The 20,901-nt window shown below is 44.1% G+C and overlaps 1 protein-coding gene across 1 annotated transcript; it reads left to right on the top strand.

The window, feature by feature from the left end:
* The first annotated feature begins 855 nt into the window (after positions 1–855).
* On the top strand, positions 856–7,223 carry ACR (acrosin). Its single transcript, XM_003423365.3, has 5 exons — positions 856–1,188; positions 2,118–2,324; positions 2,537–2,820; positions 5,990–6,135; positions 6,702–7,223. The coding sequence occupies exons 1-5, from the start codon at positions 1,112–1,114 to the stop codon at positions 7,221–7,223; spliced, it is 1,236 nt and encodes a 411-aa protein (XP_003423413.2). The 5' UTR covers positions 856–1,111.
* Positions 7,224–20,901: the final 13,678 nt, after the last annotated feature.

Raw genomic sequence — 20,901 nt, 5'->3', positions numbered from 1 at the left:
AACACTCATGGGTGACGAGACCTTGGACACATGGATAGAGGAAAACGGAAGTCATCACATTCAGGGACAGGAGAGGATCCTTCTGATAATCAGCTAAGGTGTATAAGACCCGTTGGGCATTCAGCTGGAGGATGTGATCTGAAAATTACGTGGGACGAGAAAGTACGGCGTCCAGTTAGAGAACATGCTCAGGTGGAGGAGTTAAGATCATCTGACAATCGGAAAGCTCTTAACACTAGGAGGAGGAGGTGAGATATTCTGACACTGGGGCAGGAAAGATGCGATCTTGTGGCACACCTATGTGGCATGCAGGCTCTTGGCCCTCATGTGGGTTAGTTGAGATCTTACTCACAAGGAGGTGAGGCTGCCCCTCATGCAGGTAGAGGAGATGTGACTTCCTGACACTCTTGCAGGGGAGATGAAACCTTTAACACTCAGGTAGGTATAATGCTCTCTCAGATAGAGAAAATGATATTTGGTGATATTCAGGTAGCTGAGATGAGACCTCTGACACTCAAGTATAGGAGATAAAACCTTGTGGCACTTAGGTCTCAGAACAGGCCCAGAGGTAGGAAATATGAGACTTTGGGATACTCAGCAGTTGACAGGAAGGTTACTTTGTAGCCATCAGTTAGGGAAATTAAAAATGGCTCTTTGATAAGTGTGCTGATAACATAGACTTGGTAGAGGTGAAGAGGTTTTTCCCCACAAAGTATTATGAACTACCACTCTGAGAGCCTGACACCCTGGATCTACTGACATGCTGCTCTATGTCTCACAGAGGGGCCTTGGATTTGGAACAAGGTAGACCCTGAACCTACTCAAAGCCAGTCTTCAGGTGTGGTGGGACTTGGAAGAGGAACTGGAATGAGAACCTGGCCTAGGATGGAGGGGATGGGGCTTTAGGAGCCCCCATCCTGGGAGCGGGGTTGGGGGGTACTGGAGAGGAGACCCTGGGCAGGTAGTCAGGAAGTCTCTGAACCAGTTAAACCAGGGGACTGCTACTGGCCTGTCTGCCGGGGGTGGGGAGGGGGCAGTGGCCCTGCTGATTGGTCAGGAGGCTGGAAGCTTTGTGAGGTCACTAGGCCTCCAGGCCAGGCTGGGCAGGAGTATGGTGGAGATGCTGCCAACTGCCGTTCTGCTGATCTTGGCAGTATCTGTGGTCGCCAAAGATAACAGCACCTGTGAGTAAGTGTCAGGGGCACCTTGGTGGGGGTAAGGGTATCTTCTGACAAACTGGTCCCACACATGTCCCCTCTGCCCAGGGCTCGCAGGAAGGGGCAGAGCTGGGGCCTTAGCAGTCACCTGGGCCTCATGGCTCCTGAGGCCCCATCTCCAGCTCAGACCCTTCCTGGTCCCAGCATTGACAGATGGGACCCCAGGCCTCCAGCTGTCCTGGCTTACTCCTGATGTGGACCTCTTGGCTCCTAGGGCTCCCAGAGGCCCCAGAGATGCTCCCCTGGGAAAGACCCTACTGCTTCTTGGACACCAGGTCTTGGTTCCCAGAGGCCCCTGTCCTCACATAAAGAGCTGAGGACCCCCTCCTGCAACCTGTGGGTGACCATAAAGGTCCCACAGTACTAGCCTCCAGGACCCCACCCCACCTGGAGACCCCACTGTACCTAGTGTGCCCTATGCTTGTGGGCTACCCTGTCTACCTGTGGCTACTCTCTTTCCCCCACCACTGTCTAGCACAACCCAGCAGCCTGAACATCCCCTTAGTCCCCTGGCTCTTCCCCAGTCTCTGATTGGCTCTGAAGACCCCAGGCCATTACATCCTCCTGTCTCAGACCCTCCACCCCTACATCTAGTCTTCCTCTCCCCAAGGCTCTCCTAGAACTCTAGGCTCCTGCAGCCCATCCTGCAGTCTGTCTCTAACTCTGTTTCCCTACCTTGTGCCTACATCTACAAAACCCCAGAAGCCATACATCCAAAACCGTTTCTGGGAGCCTGCAGCTTCCTGCCTCATGACAGCCCCCATGGCACTACCCCTCCCACTCCAGGAACACCCCAGCAGACTCTTCATTTTAGTAGCCATATTCCTCTGCCCCCCCTCCCCAGTGGAGATACAAGGACTGTGCCTTTTCTTGTTTTGACTGTGACATGTCTCTCCTCAGTGGACCATGTGGGTTACGGTTCCGGCAGAACCCGAAAGGGGGGGTCCGCATTGTTGGAGGGCAGCCTGCGGCCAGTGGGGCCTGGCCCTGGATGGTTAGTGTCCAGTTCTTCAACGTCCGAAACAGCCGGAGGTACCACTCCTGTGGGGGCACGCTGCTGAACTCCCACTGGGTGCTGTCTGCTGCGCACTGCTTCAGTAAGAAAAGGTATGTGTGAGGCTGGAAGGGGTCTCTGCAAGGCCTTTTCTCTGCAGAGGAGGTTGGGAGGGCATATCTAGGGACGGGAATTGGAAGGGGTCTCTGCTTGTCTCCTTGGGCCAAGTGGCAACCAGATGTGCGTGGGCTGACAGGACCTTGCTAGGGGAGGAGCTCCTGCCTGGCCAGCCCACCAATGGGTGACTCGCCCTACTCTGCCCCAGCAAAGTGTTCCAGTGGCGACTGGTTTTTGGAGCAAGGGAAGTGATCTATGGGAACAATGTGCCTTTGAAGCCACCCGTGCAGGAGAGGTTTGTGGAGAAGATCATCATCCATGAGAAGTACACGTCTTCGCAAGAGCAAAACGACATCGCGCTCGTTAAGATCACCCCTCCTGTCCCCTGCGGTCCCTTCATTGGACCAGGCTGTCTGCCCCGCTTCAAAGCAGGGCCCCCCACTGTCCCCCAGACCTGTTGGGTGGCTGGCTGGGGATATGTACGAGAGAAAGGTGAGTGTGAGGGGCTTCTGTGGGGGGTCCTTCTGGCCTAGCTGAGTCATCTCAGTCCCCAGAACAGCTCTATGAGGAGGTGCTGTTGTTGTCCCCTTTTACACTGGGAGAAACTGAGTCAGAGAAGTGGAGTCCCCTGTCTAAGGCTGCGTGATAGTGCCTGGCCTGGCTACCCAAGGGAAGGTGCAAGGGCACAGTAACGTCTTTGCAGTTTTTGGGAGGGGGTCAAGACTGCGTTTGCATGGGGCCTAGAGCTCCTGCTGCTAAATTCTGGGGATCAGGAGCCCCCCTCAAACAGCACTTGGCCTCAGTTTCCTTATTTATAAACAGAAGGGTGAGGTCAGATGGTGTCCAAGCAGAATCTTTCCCCGATGTCATGAGATCTCAGGGTTCTGGGCCCCCTGCAGTGCTATCTCCCACCTTGTCCTCAGCAGCTTCCTGGGGGCGCTGGCCCTGTCCTTGGCCAGTCATGGCCCCACACCCATCCTGCCCACATGAGTGCTGGAAATTTTCTCTGTAGACTAGAGGAGGGGAGGTGGCAACTGCCAGTCACAGGTACCCCAGTATATCAGGCTCCTCAGAACTGAGGTTCCATCGGTCCCTGATATTCGAGGGAGGCTGCAGCTGCCTCCCCAGATCTCTGTTCTTAGCCATGTGGTCTCCTCCTGGCCTGGCTCCCAGAGGCCCTCTCACCCATCTGACATTCCTCCAGCCCTCTCTGGACACCAGATGGGTAGGAAATGAATAGGGAGCCTCTCTTGTACACCAGCTCAGGCTCACAGAGGGTTCAAGGGTGTGACCTAGAACCACTGTCATTATTGACTCCAGGGGTATGCCTTTGAGTCCCTGACACCCTCCGCCCTCCATACCTAAAACCTAGAGACACCAAGCATCCCAGAGACAGTAGGTCACCCCAGTAGGGGGAGAAATGGCATTTACCAGCAGCACTAACCTGCAGCTCTCCAAGAGTGGTCAGGAGAGTTTTTATCCAGCCACACCAGGGGTGTGAAGATGTGAATGAAATTAAGTCAGTTCTCAAACTTTTACCTAATGGTGGAAAATTTAGGCTTCCTAATTCAAGGTGATTCAGTCATTTGGGGTTTAAAACTAAGCTTTTTTTTTTTTTTTTGGTAAGACGTCAATAATTTCAGGATTCTTAACTCTTCTTCCCTTCTGCTGGAGGAGATCTAAGCTTCTGACGGGTTTGTCGTCTCATCCGGTCCCTCAGGGAAGGGCCTTCATTCCCAGCTACACTTGCTTTCACTGGCCTTGGCTTCCTCCCTGGGCGTCAGCTGGAGTGCCCATGGCTCCACCATGACCGCCCCCCGCACAGAGCGAGCACAGACATCTTCTTGTTCGACTCCCAAATGTCTTGCTCTGCCCACCGATATCACCACATCTACAGCTCTCGTTCCTGCAGGCCCTGTGAGGCTGACCTTGGGGGCCCCCACACCCCCACCTTCATGAGTCTGTTGGCCAGGAGGGCTGTGGGCTCCCAGGCTCCACCTTGGACATCATGCAACACATTTTTTGCCCGGGAATCCCCCTAAGCTTAATTTTTTTTTTTTTTGTAAATGCATCCCTCACCACTAAGGTCAAGTCTTAAGCCCTCAGCCTCCAAACTCCAAGACATCCCTTCAGACTCTCCTTCTGCCTCCTCTTTGAACTCTTCTGCTCTGAGAAGGGCAGAGAGCTCTGGGGCATCCCTCCTCCTCTCCCACAGAGGGCTGAGTTCCTGCAGGCTTTTTGGCATTAGTAATTTAAAGCCAAGCTGTCGGGATTGACAAAACCCTTTTCTGTCTCAGGACACCTAGCTTTTAATGAGACCACAGCTTTCAAGACATAGATGTAAAAAGTCACCTTAATGGCTAAAAGCCAGGGTTGTTCTCACTGTTGTTTCAGGGTTACTCCTACCCAAGGGATGGTAAAGAAATGTGGGGGTTAAGGAGACTGAAAAAAAATATAGTCTGAACTCTACAAATGTGTTCGGCAGCATTCCATGAAGCCTGCTATATGCCTAGCCCTACACTTGCTGCCCCATGTGGTTCCTCTCTCCCTATCTGGGCTACGGAGTCACATTTTGGGTCTGCTTCCCATCTGTACTGCAGACGGTACTCAAACCACCAAACCCAGGGAGTGGTTAGTTCCAATTTTTTGTGCCTGGCAAGGACACTTGTCCTGGGCTGGGTTGTGAGTGCTGCTTTGGCTGTAGATCAGACCAGGTGCTGCTCTTCGGGACCCACTGTCTGTGGGACCACCAATGAAGAGGGCACAGCTGCATTGGTTGTTGGGCTCTGCATAGGCCATGTTCAATATTGGCTGCATGAACTGTAGCGTAGGTGTGCGGGCTGTGAAGGAAGTTCTGGCTGGGCCTCATGGGCCATTTCTGTCCTCCATGCCCCTGAAAGATCTGCTCGTGTGTGGAGGCATGGCTACACCACTTCCTCTAAAATGTCTTCTGAACAGATAGATACTAGGCATGTGAGGAGGGGCTCATCCACCCAACTCTACCAATAACTTTGTCTTCCCATATCGTGCCCACAATTAGGTGGAGGAGGGGATAAAAAGAGGGAGGGTGAAGTACAGCCAGACTATGAGGTGTGAAAGGTATGTCCCAGGCTTGAATCTAGAGGGGAACAATCCTGGGTCTGAATCCAAGTCCTGCCACATTCCTGACATGACCTTGGGGAAATGGTGCGTCAGTGTCCTCATCTAATGGCAACAGCAGCATCTCACTCAAGGTTGTTGTGAAGATTAAGTAAGATGATGCCCACAAATGCAACACCTGCTGGCTGTTGTTAACACTGTAGTCAACCTCCACAATCCGTCTCCACCACGATACCCATCCGTCCTCCATCTACCATCTGTCCAGCCTTCCCCTTCCTCTAACCACCTTTCTTCAATCCATGTCTCCTCCATTCATTCCATGTGTTCATCCACCTCCACTATCTCTTGTCAGCTCTTTGGCATGTGCATTTTCTCTCAGGAGTGTAGAGGAAAGGCCAGGGGCATTGACTTCCGTGGGTGATTGATTGCAAAACGTCAAGAGAGGTTCTGAGGTTTAAATAGAGCGTTACAGAGGACAAGGAGATTCAGTGGAGGGGAGGAGGCAGGGTCTTCTCAGGACATCTCTTCAGCGATCACTGACCACTAAGTCACCTGGCTATAGCCCCCAGGACATCGCCTATGCTGCGGGAAGCCCTTGTGAACCTCATTGACCTCGATTTATGTAACTCGACTGAATGGTACAATGGGCGCATTCACTCAACCCATGTGTGCGCGGGGTATCCTGAAGGCAACGTCGACACCTGCCAGGTAACCCTTCCCCTGATGCCCAGGTCCCTAGGTCCCTCGTCCCACTGAGTCTCCTCCAGGATCCTGGGCCTTCTGGGGACACGTCTGGTTTGGGTCCCTGATCTTCACTCTCTCCTCTCCTCCTCCCAGGCCCTATTCCAGTGACTCCTTCCCCAACTGCAATCACAATGGGGGTGGGAGGTGGCTCTAACCAGCTGCTCCTACAAAGAACCAGTCACCACACTGGGAACTTTATCCACCCTAAGATGCAGAACATACTACCCAGAACCTGCCCCTGAAGAGAATGCTTCCCTTTCTCCCCGAGAACACAAACACCCGAAGCCACTCATGCACACATGCTACTATCAGGTAAAACTTCTGTCCTCACCACAAGGAAACCTGTGACAATCCACACCCTTCTCAACCCCAACTGGAGCTGTTGGCATCACCTCACACCCTACCAAGACCACCCATGTTTAGAGCAGCAGGAAACTACAGGGCTGCCGACAGTGCCTTCCTGGAGTCCCATGATCCTGCTGGGCAGGGAATTGACCAGGCAGAGAATGACCTCTGTGTCTTCTGGGCAGGGGGACAGTGGCGGGCCACTCATGTGCAAAGACAGCGTGGAAAACGTCTTCGTGGTCGTGGGAATCACGAGCTGGGGAGTAGGCTGTGCCCGCGCCAAGCGTCCTGGTGTCTACACTTCTACCTGGTCATACCTGGACTGGATTGCTTCCAAGATTGGTTCTAACGTCTTGCACACCATTCAGCCTGGCACCCCTCTACCTTCTACTACTCATTCAGCCCTTGCCCGGCCCCCCACTGCCCGGCCCCCCTCTGCTCACCCTCCTTGGTATTACCAACGCCCTCCTCGACCTCCATCTCCGAATCGACCCCTACACGCACAAGTAATCCAACCCCCATCCCCTCCTCCACCTCTCCCTCCACCCCCACCTCCACCCCTCCCACCCCCACCTCCACCTCCCACTAGACCTCCCCAAGCACTTTCTTTTGCCAAGCGCCTACAGTTCCTCATTGAGACCTTGAAGGGTAAGAGCTATTACGACTGGGATGAAACAGACACCTCTGAGCCCACCTCTTCTCCCTGACCTGGCCCCTCCTCAACAGACCCAGTGAACCCTTCCCTCCTGAGAAGAGAGAGAGATTAAATAAATGTATATGTACATGAAGAGACTGCCTTCTGAACTTCTTCCTAGATGCTCTACTCAGCGCAACCCAACTCTTCCCCCAACAAATCTACCTTCCTTCAGCCTCCGATTCTAAGCAGAATTATTTGTACATTAGCGACAATTGCGTTTTCTACAATCATGATTTCTAACACTGGAATAAGATGACGAGGGGACCTGGACCAGACATGGGCCTTATTTCACACAGTGAAGCTGACAGATGTTGAAAGGGAGAGAACCATCTTCCTGTATGCAAACACGTGAGGGGGCAGCTCCTGTGAGGGGAGCTGACTGGGAGAAGAGTTAGTGCACCCAGGCCTTCTCCTGGGAGGTACATTCCCATGGTGGCATGAAGACCCTGACCCATGCAGAGGACTCTCCTCAGACTCAGGGCAGAAGTTTCCTGAGAACACAAAAGACTACTGGGCAGCCAAAGCAGCACGTGTCCACCAGAAAACACAGTTTTCTCATTGCTCTGTGGTGGCAGATGGAACGTTGCCTGTTCAAGTTCATTACTGGCCTGTAGTTAAAGCTATCAGTTGTTGGATTCAAGCAAATTAGAAAATTATTTGATAAAGCAGAGCCCTGGTGGCCCAGTGGTTAAGAGCTACAGCTGCTAACAAAAAGGTCAGCAGTTCAAATACACCATCCGCTGCTTGGAAACCCTACAGGGAAGTTCTACTCTGTCCTATAGGGTCACTGTGAATCAGAATTGACTCAGCAGCAATGGATTACAGCTTTTCAGAAATAGCAATGGGGGTTACTTTTTGGATGCCCTCGAGTGGCCTTTGAATGATATTCTTACAACTTAGGGGTATTTATTTTAAAGATCTTCCATTGCAAAGAATAGAAATCAAATTGAGCCATTTAAGAGGGGGAAAATCTATGTATCCAAAGATACAAAGATGTCACATAGACCTCACATAAGGGGTCAGAAGCAGACACCAGGAACAGTAAGGGGCCAGGTGGTCACGGCCTAGTCTGATGTTTGTGCAGAGTGACCCCTCGTGCTTCTGTCCACAGTGCCCTGGCCAGGATCTACCCAAAACTGGAATTGTTCAGATCCATTTGTAAATCCCAGGGAACAAAATCCTGAGGGTTCCGACCAACTGCCCACTCTGGATTACTCCGTGAGATTAAAGAATGGCAGGTCCCAGAAAGAGAGAACTCTGGCCTTTGGCTGATCAGCCTCTGCAGTGTATCCTCTGTGATGTCCATTCACTAAGCTGCTCGTGAGTGTGTCAAGTGAGAAAAGATGCGGGAGGGTGGTAGGGGACCCTGGGTGAGAGTCGTGTTCCTGCGCCCTGCCTAGGTTTAAACAGATCTACCACACATCAGCTGTGTAGCTTTGGGCAAAATGCTTCCCTCTGTTTCTCTTTTTTGAAAAATATTCATTTGTTAAAAATAATAAAATGATTACATGTTAACATAAATAGCAAACTTTTATGAAAAATAATTATATTCCCCCCAAAAAAATCAGTGAGAAGAGTTGCGTTGTTTTACATTTTTGCAAACCTCTTAAATGTCTGGTTTTATAGATTCCTATATCTGCTTCTGCATTCAGTCTGTTGCAATGTGTTATTTAGGTGAAGATATATAAAGAAAATCTGGCCCTACACAGATACATAGTTGGAAAAGAGAAGGATATTTCAATAGCCGTTTTTCAGACAGCTGTGCATATTTTTCTTTTATTAAATGGTAGTTGCAATTTAGAATATGAAACCGTACCAGTGAACTTTTTGTACTAATTACACTAAAATCCATTGACCTACCTTGCACTTTAAAATAAATCTTTTTCCCCACTTGGGCCCAAGCACTATTATTTTAATTTTATTGTGATAAAATATACAAAACATAGAATTTGACATTAAAACCATTTTAAGTGTGGAATTTAGTGGCATTAAGTATATTTACAACATTGTGCAACAATTACCACTATTTCCAGAAGATTTTTATCATCCCCTAAAGAAACTCTGACCCATCAAGGAATAACTTCCTATCTCCTGTTCCCCAAGCCCGTAATAACCTCTGTTCTACTTTGTCTCTATGAATTTTTCCACTCCAGATGGAAATCACACAATATCTGTTATTTTGTTGTCTGGTTTATTTCACTTTGTGTCTCCAAGGTTCATCCACGTCGTAGCATGTACCAGAACTTCATTCTTTTTATGGCTGAGTAATAATTCCATTTTATGTGTATACCACAATTTGTTGAGCCATTCACCTGTTGATAGACCCTTGGGTTGGTTCCACCTTTTGGCTATTGTGAATAATACTGCACTGATCATTGATGTACAAGTATCTGAGTCCTTGCTTTCAAGTCTTTCATGTATACCTAAGAGTGGAATTGCTGGGTCATATACGGCAATTCTGCTTTTAACTTTTCGAGAAACTGCCAGACTGTTCTTTATAGAAGCTGCCCCGTTTTACATTCCTACCCGCAATGCATGAGGGTTCCAATTTCTTCACGTCCTCACCAATACTTGTTATTTTCCTTTTTTAAAATATAATAGCCATCCCAGTAAGGGTGAAGTGGTATCCCATTGTGGTTTGGATTTGCATTCCCTAATGACTAATGATGGTGAGCATCTTTTCATGTGGTTGCTGACCATTTCTAGATCTTCTTTGGAGAAATGTCTATTGAAGTTGTTTTTGCCTTTTTTTTTTTTTCACTGTGCCACAAGGCCTTTTTTTTTTAAATTTTAGATGAGGGTTCACAGAACAAATCAGTTTCTCATTAAACAATTAATACACGTATTTTTTGTGACATTGGTTGCCACTCCCATGACGTGTCAGTCTTCATCCCTTCTCTACCTTGGATTCCCCATTTCCAGGTTTACTGTCCTCTCCTGCCTTCATACAAGATTTTGAGCAGTTCAGGGCAAGGACTGAATATCATTTATCTTTTTTTTTGTTTAATAATTTTTATTAAGCTTATATACACCTTACTTCATACTCCCACTTACTCTCCCCCATGAGTCAGCCTGCTCCCTCCTTCCAGTCTCTCCTTTCGTGACAATTTTGCCAGTTTCTAACCCTCTCTACCCTCCTATCTCCCCTCCAGACAGGACTTGCCAACACAATCTCAAGTGTCCACCTGATGCCAGTAGCTCACTCTTTGTCAGCATCTCTCTCCTACCCATTGTCCAGTCCCTTCCATGTCTGATGAGTTGTCTTCGGGAATGGTTCCTGTCCTGGGCCAACAGAAGGTTTGGGGACCATGACCGCCGGGATTCCTCTAGTCTCAGTCAGACCTGTTTTTGCCTATTTTTAAATCAACTTTTTTGTTTTTTGTTGTTAAGTTGTAGGAGTTCTTTATATATTCTGAATATTAAACCCTATTCAGAAATATGATTTGCAAATATTTTCTCTCATTCTATGGGTTGCCTTTTCACTCTCTTGATAGTGTTCTTTGATACACCAAAGTTTTAAATTTTGATAAAGTCCAACTTATCTATTTTTTTTCTTTTGTTGCCTGTGCTTTTGTGCCATATCTAATAAACCATTGCCAAATTCAAGGTCATGAAGATCTTCCCCTGTATTTTCTTCTAAGAGTTTTATAGTTTTAGCTTTAGTTCTTTGACCCATTTTGAATTAATTTTTGTATACGATGTGAGGTATGGGTTCAACTCCATTCTTTCACATGTGAAAGTCCAGTTGTCTCAGTACTATTTGTTAAAAAACTGTCCTTTCCCCACTGAATGGTACTCTTGTAAAAAATCACTTGACCGTATATATGAGAGTTCATTTCTAGGCCCTCTATTCTATTCCATTGGTCTGTATAGCCACCTTTATGCCGGTACCACACTGTTTTGATTACTGTAGCTTTGTAGTAAATTTTGAAACAGGAAGTGTGAGTTGTCCAATTTTGCTTTCCTTTTTCAAGATTGTTTTGGCCATTTCAGGCCCCTGAAACTTCATATGAATTTTAAGACGAGCTTTTCTGTTTCTGTTAAAAAGTGCCATTGGGATTTTGATACGGATTGCATTGAATTTGTAGCTAGCTTTGGGTAGTATTGATGTCTTAATGATGTTAAGTCTTCCAATCTTTGATCACAAGATGTCTTTCCATTTATTTAGGTCTTCTTTAATTTCTTTCAGCAATGCTTTGTAATTTTCAGTGTATTACTTTTACCTACTTGATTAAATTTATTCCTAAGCATTTTATTATTTTTGATGTTATTATACATGAAATGTTTTCCCTTTCAGATTATCCATTGCTAGTGTACAGAAACACAATTTTTTTGTGTTGGTTTTGTATCCTGCAGCTTTGTTGAATTTTTAAAAAATACTAACAGTTTTTTTGTGGGTTCTTTAGGTTTTTTTTTTTTACAAATAAGATCATGTCATCTGCAAACAGAATATTTTACTTCTTCCATTCCAGTTTGGGTATCTTTTATTTCTTTTCTTGACTAATAAAAATAGCTGGTTAAAATTTACAGTGCTATTTTGAATTGAAGTGGTGGAAGTAGGCATCCTTGTCTTGTTTCTGATCTTAGGGGAAGAGTTTTCAGTCTTTGAGTATAAAGTTAACTAGGGTATTTCATAAATAGCCTTTATTATATTGAAGACGTTTTCTTCTAGTCCTAGTTTCTGAGAGTTCTTATCATGAAAGTGTGTTGAATTTTGTCAAATTCCTTCCCTGCATCAATCAAGATGATTGTGTGTTTTTTCCCTCTTATTATATTAATGTCGAGGTATAGTCCATACTGAAGGTTGTGGTCTCTGATCTTCATCAGTAAGTGTTTCAAGTCCTCTTCACCTTCAGCAAGCAAGGTTGTGTTGTCATCTGCACATCGCATGTTGTTAATGAGTCCTCCTCCAATTCTGATGCCCCGTTCTCAGATTATTTGCTGAGCATACAGATTGAATAAGTATGGTGAAAGGATACAACCCTGACACACACCTTTCCTGACTAAACACTAAGCAGTATCCCCTTGTTCTGTATGAACCACTGTCTTTTGGTCTAAGTACAGGTTCCTCATGAGCACAACTAAGTGTTCTGGAATTCCCATTCTTTGAAATGTTATCCATAATTTGTTATGATCCACACAGTCAAATGCTTTTGCATAGTCAATAAAACACAGGTAAACATCTTTCTGGTATTCTCTGCCTTCAGCCAGGAACCATCTGACATCAGCAATGATATTCCTGGTTCCATGTCCTTTTCTGAACCTCACTTGAATTTCTGGCAGCTCCCTGTTGATGTGCTGCTGCAACCACTTTTGAATGATCTCCAGCAAAATTTTGCTTGCACATGATATTAGTGATGTTGTTGCTGTTGTTAGGTGCCATTGAATTGGTTCCGACTCATAGTGACCCTGTGTACCACAGAATAAAACACTGCGCGGTCCCACATCATCCTTACAACTGTCGTTATGCTCGAGTCCATTGTTGCAGCCACTGTGTCAGTCCATCTCATTGAAGGACTTCCTTTTTTCTGCTGACCCTGTACTTTACCAGGCATGATGTCCTTCTCCAGGGACTGATCCCTCCTGACAAGATGTTCAAAGTATGTAAGATGCAATCTTGCCACCCTTGCTTCTAAGGAGCATTCTGGTTGTGTTTCTTCCGAGAGAGATATTGATGATATTGTTCAATAATTTCCAAATTTTGCTGGATCACCTTTCTTTGGAATGGGTACAAATATGGATCTCTTCCAGGTGGTTGACCAGGTAGCTGTCTTCCAAATATCTTGGCATAGATGAGTGAGCACCTCCAGTGCTGCATCCATTTGTTGAAACATCTCAGTTGATATTCTGTCAACTCCTGGAGCCTAGTTTTTCACCAAGGCCTTCAGTGCAGCTTACACCTCTTCCTTCGGTACCATCGGTTCCTGACCATATGCTACCTCTTGAAATGGTTGAATGTTGACCTATCCTTTTTGATACTGTGACTCTGTGTATTCCTTCCACCTTCTTTGGATGCTTCCTGCATAGTAGAGTATTTTCCCCATAGAATCCTTCAATATTGAAACTCAAGGCTTAAATTTTTTCTTCAGTTCTTTCAGCTTGAGAAATGCCGGCCATGTTCTTCCCTTTTGGTTTTCTATCTCCTGGTCTTTGATTGATTTTCATATGTTGAACCACCCTTGCATTCCTGGGATAAATCCATTTGGCCATGGTATATAATCCTTTTAATATGCTGCTAAATTCAGCCTGCTAATATTTTGTTGAGGATTTTTCATTTATAGTTGTAAGGAATATTGGTGTGTTGTTTCCTTTTCCTGTAGTATCTTTATCTGGCTTTGCTATTAAGGTTGGCCTCATAGAACAAGTTAGTAAATGTCTCCTTATCCATTAACCAGTGAAGCCATCTGGTCCTGGGCTTTTCTTTGATGGGAAGCTTTTGATTACTGATTTAATCTCCTTAGTTGTTATAGGTCTATCCAGATTTTCTATTTCTTCTTGAGTTAGTTTTAGTACTTTGTGTATTTCTTGGAATTTATCAATTTCATTTAGATTTGCCGAGTTTGTTGGTATACAGTTGCTCATGGCATTCATTCTCCCCCTCTCTCTTTTGTTGCCTTCATTTTTTTTTTTTGGTAGAATGTGAAGATTGTATATATTCTTTAACTTGTTCTTTTTAACAATACAGTGTGAACAAAGGCAGGTTTACCATGAAATTAATGAACCATTAACTTTAAGGCTCCTCACTAGTATGGGCCGCTTCTAAGACCCTGGGAAGGGGAGGTCCTAGCGACTTCCTTTCTTTTTAATTGTGATGAAAATATACACAACAAAACCTTCATTGATTCAACAATTTCTATGTGTACAATTCAGTGACATTGATTATATTCTTCATGTTGTGCAACCATTATGGCTATCCTTTTTTCGAATAATTCCACCAAAATTAACACAAACACAATGCCCCAGGACAGAAACTACCCTTTCCCCATCCCTCCCACCCCTGGTAACCACTAATAATCTTTGGTTTATATATATTTGCTTAGTTCATATAAGAGAGATCCTACAGTATTTGCCCTTTTGTGACTGATTTATTTTGCTCAGTATAATGTTTTCAAGGTTCATCCATGTCTTAGCATGAATCAAGACTTCATTTCTCTTTATGATTAATATTCCATTGTATGTATGTGCCACGTTTTGCTTATCCATTCCTCTGTTGATGGACATTTCACTTGTTTCCACTTTTTGGCTATCATGAAAATGTTCCAATAAACATTGGTGCATAGGTTTTTCTTTGCAATCATGCTCTCACTTCTTCTGAGTATATACTTAGGATTGGGGTTTCTGGGTCCTATGGTAGTTCTGTTTAATTTTTTGAGGAACAACCAAACTTTTCTCCATAGCAGCTGTACCATTTTACATTCTTATTGGCAATGATGAAGGTTCCTGTTACTCTAGTACTTCGCCAAATCTATTTTTTTTTCTTTTATCATTGCCATCCAAATGGGGGTGAGATAGCAGCTCATTGTGGTTTCGATTTGCATCTCTTTAATGGCCAAACATCAATATCCTAAGCATTAGTGAGCTGAAATGGACTGGTATCGGCCATTTTGAATTGGACAATCATATGGTCTACTATGCCAGGAATGACAAATTGAAGAGGAATGGCATTGCATTCATCATCAAAAAGAACATTTCAAGATCTATCCTGACCAGTTAATATGACTATTATTCAAATTTATACACCAACCATAAGGCCAAAGATGAAGAAATTGAAGATTTCTACCAACTTCTGCAGTCTGAAATTGATCAAACATGCAATCAAGACACATTGATACTTATTGGTGATTGGAATGCAGAAGCTGGAAACAAAGAAGAAGGATCAGTAGTTGGAAAATATGGCCTTGGTGATAGAAATGATTCCAGAGATTGCATGATAGAATTTTATAAGACCAATGACTTCTTCATTGCAAATACATTTTTTTCACCAATGTAAATGGTGACTATATATCTGGACTTTGCCAGAAGAAATATACAGGAATCAAATGGACTACATCTGCAGAAACAGATGATGGAAAAGCTCAATATCATCAGTCAGAACAAGGCCAGGGGCTGACAGTGGAATGGACCATCAATTGCTCATAAGAAAGTTCAAGATGAAACTGAAGAAAATTAGAACAAGTACATGAGTGCCAAAGTACGACCTTGAGTATATCCCACCTGAATTTAGAGACCATCTCAAGAATAGATTTGACGAGTTGAACACTAATGACCAAAGACCAGACGAGTTGTGGAATGACATCAAGGACATCATAAATGAAGAAAGCAAGAGGTTGTTAAAAAGGCAGGAAAGAAAAGACCAAAATGGATGTCAGAAGAAACTCTGAAACTTGCTCTTGAACGTCAAGTAGCTAAAAAGAATGGAAGAAATAATGAAGGAAAAGAGCTGAAAAGATTTCAAAGAGTGGCTCATGAAGACAAAGTAAAGTATTACGATGTCATGTGCAAAGACCTGGAGATGGAAAACCAACTGGGAAGAACACACTTGACATTTCTCAAGCTGAAAGAACTGAAGAAAAAAATTCAAGCTTAGAGTTGCAATACTGAAAGATTCTATAGGGAAAATATTAAATGACGCAGAAAGCATCAAAAGAAGATGGAAGGAATACACAGAGTCATTATATCAAAAAAAATTGTTTGATGTTCAACCATTTCAGGAGGTAACATATGATCAGGAACCGATACTATTTTTTTTATATATATAATTTTTATTGTGCTTTAAGTGAAAGTTTACAAATCAAGTCAGTCTCTCACACAAAAACTTATACACACCTTGCTACATACTCCCAATTACTCTCCCCCCTAATGAGACAGCCTGCTGTCTCCCTCCACTCTCTCTTTTCGTGTCCATTTCACCAGCTTCTAACCCCCTCAACCATCTCATCTCCCTTCCAGGCAGGAGATGCCAACATAGTCTCAAGCGTCCACCTGATCCAAGAAGCTTACTCCTCACCAGCATCCCTCTCCAACCCATTGTCCAGTCCAATCCATGTCTGAAGAGTTGGCTTTGGGATTGGTTCCTGTCCTGGGCCAACAGAAGGTCTGGGGGCCATGACCACTGGGGTCCTTCTAGTATCAGTCAGACCATTAAGTCTGGTCTTTTTATGAGAATTTGGGGAAACTGTTACTATTGAAGGAGGAAATCCAAGCTTCACTGAAGGCACTGGTGAAAAACAAGGCTCCAGGAATTGATGGAATACCAACAAACAGATGCAGTGCTGGAAATGCTCACTCATCTATGCCAAGAAATTTGGAAGACAGCTAACTGACCAACCGACTGGAAGAGATCCATGTTTATGCCTATTCCCAAGAAAGGTGATCCAAATGAATGAGGGAATTATCGAACAATATCATTAATATCACACACAAGTAAAGTTTTGCTGAAGATCATTCAAAAGCAGCTGCAGGAATATATTGACAGGGAACTTGCAGAAATTCAAGCCGAATTCAGAAGGAGATGCAGAACCAGGGATATCATTGCTGATGTCAGACGGCTCTTGGCTGAAAGCAGAGGATACCAGAAAGATGTTTACCTGTGTTTTATTGACTATACAAAGTCATTCGACTCTGTGGATCATAACGAATTATGCGTAATATTGGGGAGAATGGTAATTCCAGAACACTTAATTGTGTTCGTGAAAAACCTGTACACGGATCAAGAGGCAGTCATTCAAACAGAACAAGGGGCTACTATGTGGTTTAAAGTCAGGAAAGGTGTGCATCAGGTTTGTATCCTTTCACCATATTTATTCAATATGTATACTGAGCAAATAATCCAAGAAGTTGGACTCCATGAAGAAGAATGGGTATCAGGATTGGAGGAAGACTCATTAACAACCTGCGTTATGCAGATGACACAACCTTGTTTGCTGAAAGTGAAGAGAACTTGAAGGACTTACTGATGAAGACCAAAGACCACAGCCTTCAGTATGAATTACACCTTAACATAAAGAAAGCAAAAATCCTCAAAAGTGAACCAATAAGCAACATCATGATAAATGAAGAAAAGATTTAGGTTGTCAAGAATTTCATTTTACTTGGATCCATGATCAATGCCCATGGAAACAGCAGTCAAGAAATTAGAAGACTTATTGCTTTGGGCAAATCAGCTGCAAAAGACTTGTTTAAAGTGTTCAAAAACAAGGATTTCACTTTAAGGACTAAGGTGTACCTGACTCATGCCATGGTATGTTCAGTCGCCTCATATGCATGTGAAAGCTGGACAATGAATAATGAAGACCAAAAAAGAATTGATGCCTTTGAGTTATGGTGTTCGAGAAGAATATTGAATATACCATGTATTGCCAGAAGAACGAATGAATCTATCTTGGAAGAAATACAGCCAGAATACTCCTTAGAAGCAAGGATGGCGAGACTTCGTCTTACATATTTTGGACATGTTATAAGGCAGGACCAGTCTCTGGAGAAAGACATCATGCTTGGTAAAGTGGAGGGTCAGTGAAAAAGAGGAAGACCCTCAATAAGATGGATTGACTACAGTGGCTATAACCATGGGCCCAAGCATAGCAAAGACTGTGAGGATGGTGCAGGACCAGGCAGTGTTTCGTTTTGTTGTATATAGTGTTGCTCTGAGTTGGAACTCCCTTCACAGTACCTAACAACAATTTATTGAAGAGCATCTTCTTTCCCCATTGAATTGATTTAACAGCTTTGTCTAAAATCAGTTGACTATGTTGTTGTAATTGTCGAGTCGGTTCCGACTCATAATGACCTATGCACAACAGAACGAAACACTGCACGGTTCTGAGCCTTCCTCACAATTGTTGCTATGCTTGAACCCATTGTTGCAGCTGCTGGATTAATTCATCTTGTTGAGAGTCTTCCTCTTTTTCTTTGACCCTCTACTTTACCAAGTGTGATGTCCTTCTCTGGGGACTCATCCTTCCTGGCAACACGTCCAAAGTATGTGAGACACAGCCTTGCCATCCTTGCCTCCAAGGAGCATTCTGGTTGTACTTCTTCTAAGACAGATTTGTTTGTTCTGTTGGCAGTCCGTGGTATAGTCAATATTCTTCATTAACACCACAATTCAAAGACGTCAGTTTCTTCTTAGGTCTTCCTTATTCATTGTACAGCTTTTTAAATTTTTTATTGTGCTTTAAGTGAATGTTTACAAACCAAGTCAGCCTGTCATACAAAAACTTATATACACCTTGCTATATACTCCTAGTTACTCTCCCTCCAATGAGACAGCACACTCCTTCCCTCCACTCTCTATTTTCGTGTCATTCTGCCACCTTCTGACCCCCTCTGCTCTCTCATCTCTTCTCCAGACAGGAGCTGCCCACATAGCCTAATGTGTCTACTTGATTCAAGAAGTCCACTCTTAACCAGTATCATTTTCTACCCCATTGCCCAGTCCAATCCTTGTCTGAAGATTTGGCTTTGGGAATGGTTCGTCTTGGGCTAACAGAAGGTCTGGGGGGCCATGACTTCTGGGGTCCTTCTAGTCTCAGTCAGACCACTAAATTTGGTCTTTTTATGAGAGTTTGAGGTCTGCATCCTGCTGCTGTCCTGCTCCCTCAGGGGTTCTCTCTTGTGTTCCCTGTCAGGGCAGTCATTGGTTGTAGCAGGGCACCATCTAGTTCTTCTGGTCTCAGGCTGATGTAGTGGCTGGTTTATGTGACCCTTTTTGTCTTTTGGGCTCATAATTCCCTTGTGTCTTTGGTGTTCTTCATTCTATTTTGCTCCAGGTGTGTTGAAACCAATTGATGCATCTTAGATGGCTGCTTGCTAGCACTTAAGACCCCAGATGCGACTCTCCAAAGTGGGATGCAGAATGTTTTCTTAATAGATTTTATTATGCCAATTAACTTAGACATCCCCTGAAACCGTGGTCCCCAAGCCCCTGCCCCCGCTACACTGGCCTTCGAAGCATTTAGTTTATTCGGGAAACTTCTTTGCTTTTGGTTTAGTCCAGTTGTGCTGACCTCTCCTGTATTGTGTGTTGTCTTTCCCTGCACCTAAAATAGTTCTTATCTACTGTCTAATTAATGAAAACCCCTCTCCCTTCCTGCCCCCCCTCTCCTAACCATCAAAGAACTTTTTCTTCTCTGTTTTAAACTATTTTTTGAGATCTTATAATAGTGGTCTCACACAATATTTGTCTTTTTGCAACTGACTAATTTCAACCAGCATGATGCCTTCCAGGTTCCTGCATGTTATGAACTGTTTCACGGATTCATCATTGTTCTTTATTGATGTGTAGTATTCCATTGTGTAAATATACAATAATTTATTTATCCATTAATCCATTGATGGGCACCTTGGTTGCTTCCATCTTTTTGCTATTGTAAACAGTACTGTAATGGACATGGGTGTGCATATATCTGTTTGTGTAAAGGCTCTTATTTCTCTAGGATATATTCCAAGGAGTGGGATTGGTGGATCGTATGGTAGTTCTATTTCTAGCTTTTTAAGGAAGTGCCAAATCGATATCCAAAGTGGTTGTACCATTTTACCTTCCCACCAGCAGTGTATAAGTGTTTTAGTCTCTCAACAACCTTTCCAACATTGATTATTTTGTGTTTTTTGGATTAATGCCAGAATGGTTGCAGTGACATGAAATCTCATTGTAGTTTTGATCTGCATTTCTCTAATGGCTAATGATCGTGAACATTTCCTCATATATCTGTTAGCTACCTGAATGTCTTCTTTAGTGAAGTGTCTATTCATATCTTTTGCCCACTTTTTCATAGGGTTAATTGTCTTTTTGTAGTTGAGTTTTTGCAATATCATGTAGATTTTAGAGATCAGGCGCTGATCAGAAATGTCATAGCTAAAAACTGTTTCCTAGTCTGTAGGTTGTCTTTTTACTCTCTTGGTGAAATCTTTGGATGAGCATAGGTGTTTGATTTTTAGGAGCTCCCAGTTATCTAGTTTCTCTTCTGATGCTTGTGCATTGTTAGTAATGTTTCGTATACTGTTTATGCCATGTATTAAAGCTCCTAGCATTGTCCCGATTTTTTCTTCCATGATCTTTATCGTTTTAGATTTTATATTTAGGTCTTTGATCCATTTTGAGCTTGTTTTTGTGCATGGTGTGAGGTATGGATCTTGTTTCATTTTTTTGCAGAAGGATATCCAGTTATGCCGGCACAGTTTGCTAAAAAGATCGTCTTTTCCCTATTTAACAGCTTTGGGGCCTTTGTCACATAGCAACTGCTCATATGTGAATGGATTTATGTCTGGATTCTCAATTCTATTCCGTTGGTCTATGTATCTGTTGTTGTACCAGTTCTAGGCTGTTTTGACTACTGTGGCGGCATAATAAGTTCTAAAATCAGGTAGAGTGAGGCCTCCCAGTTCGTTCTTCTTTTTCAGTATTGCTTTACTTATCTGGGGCCTCTTGCCCTTCCATATGAAGTTGGTGATTTGTTTCTCCATCTCGATAAAAAATGTTGTTGGAATTTGGATTGGAATTGCATTAAATGTATAGATTGCTTTTGGTAGAATAGACATTTTTATAATGTTAAGTCTTCCTATCCACGAGCAAGGTATTTTTTCCACTTACGTAGGTCTCTTTTGGTTTCTTGCAGTAGTGTCTTTCTTGTAGTTTTCTTTGTATAGGTCTTTTACGTCTCCGGTTAGATTTATTCCTAACTATTTTATCT

The sequence above is a fragment of the Loxodonta africana genome, chromosome 4, assembly GCF_030014295.1.
Source record: "Loxodonta africana isolate mLoxAfr1 chromosome 4, mLoxAfr1.hap2, whole genome shotgun sequence".
In the NCBI taxonomy this organism is placed as follows: Eukaryota; Metazoa; Chordata; class Mammalia; order Proboscidea; family Elephantidae; genus Loxodonta; species Loxodonta africana.
Note: the sequence above shows the minus strand (reverse complement) of the source record. Positions and strands in the feature narration are given on the sequence as shown.

Excerpts from the sequence above, each read along its gene's own strand:
- ACR (XM_003423365.3), top strand. The coding sequence starts at position 1,112 with ATGGTGGAGATGCTGCCAACTGCCGTTCTGCTGATCTTGGCAGTATCT. Across the intron at positions 2,325-2,536 it reads CACTGCTTCAGTAAGAAAAG|CAAAGTGTTCCAGTGGCGAC; the intron begins GTATGTGTGAGG and ends ACTCTGCCCCAG. Across the intron at positions 2,821-5,989 it reads GGGATATGTACGAGAGAAAG|CCCCCAGGACATCGCCTATG; the intron begins GTGAGTGTGAGG and ends ACCTGGCTATAG.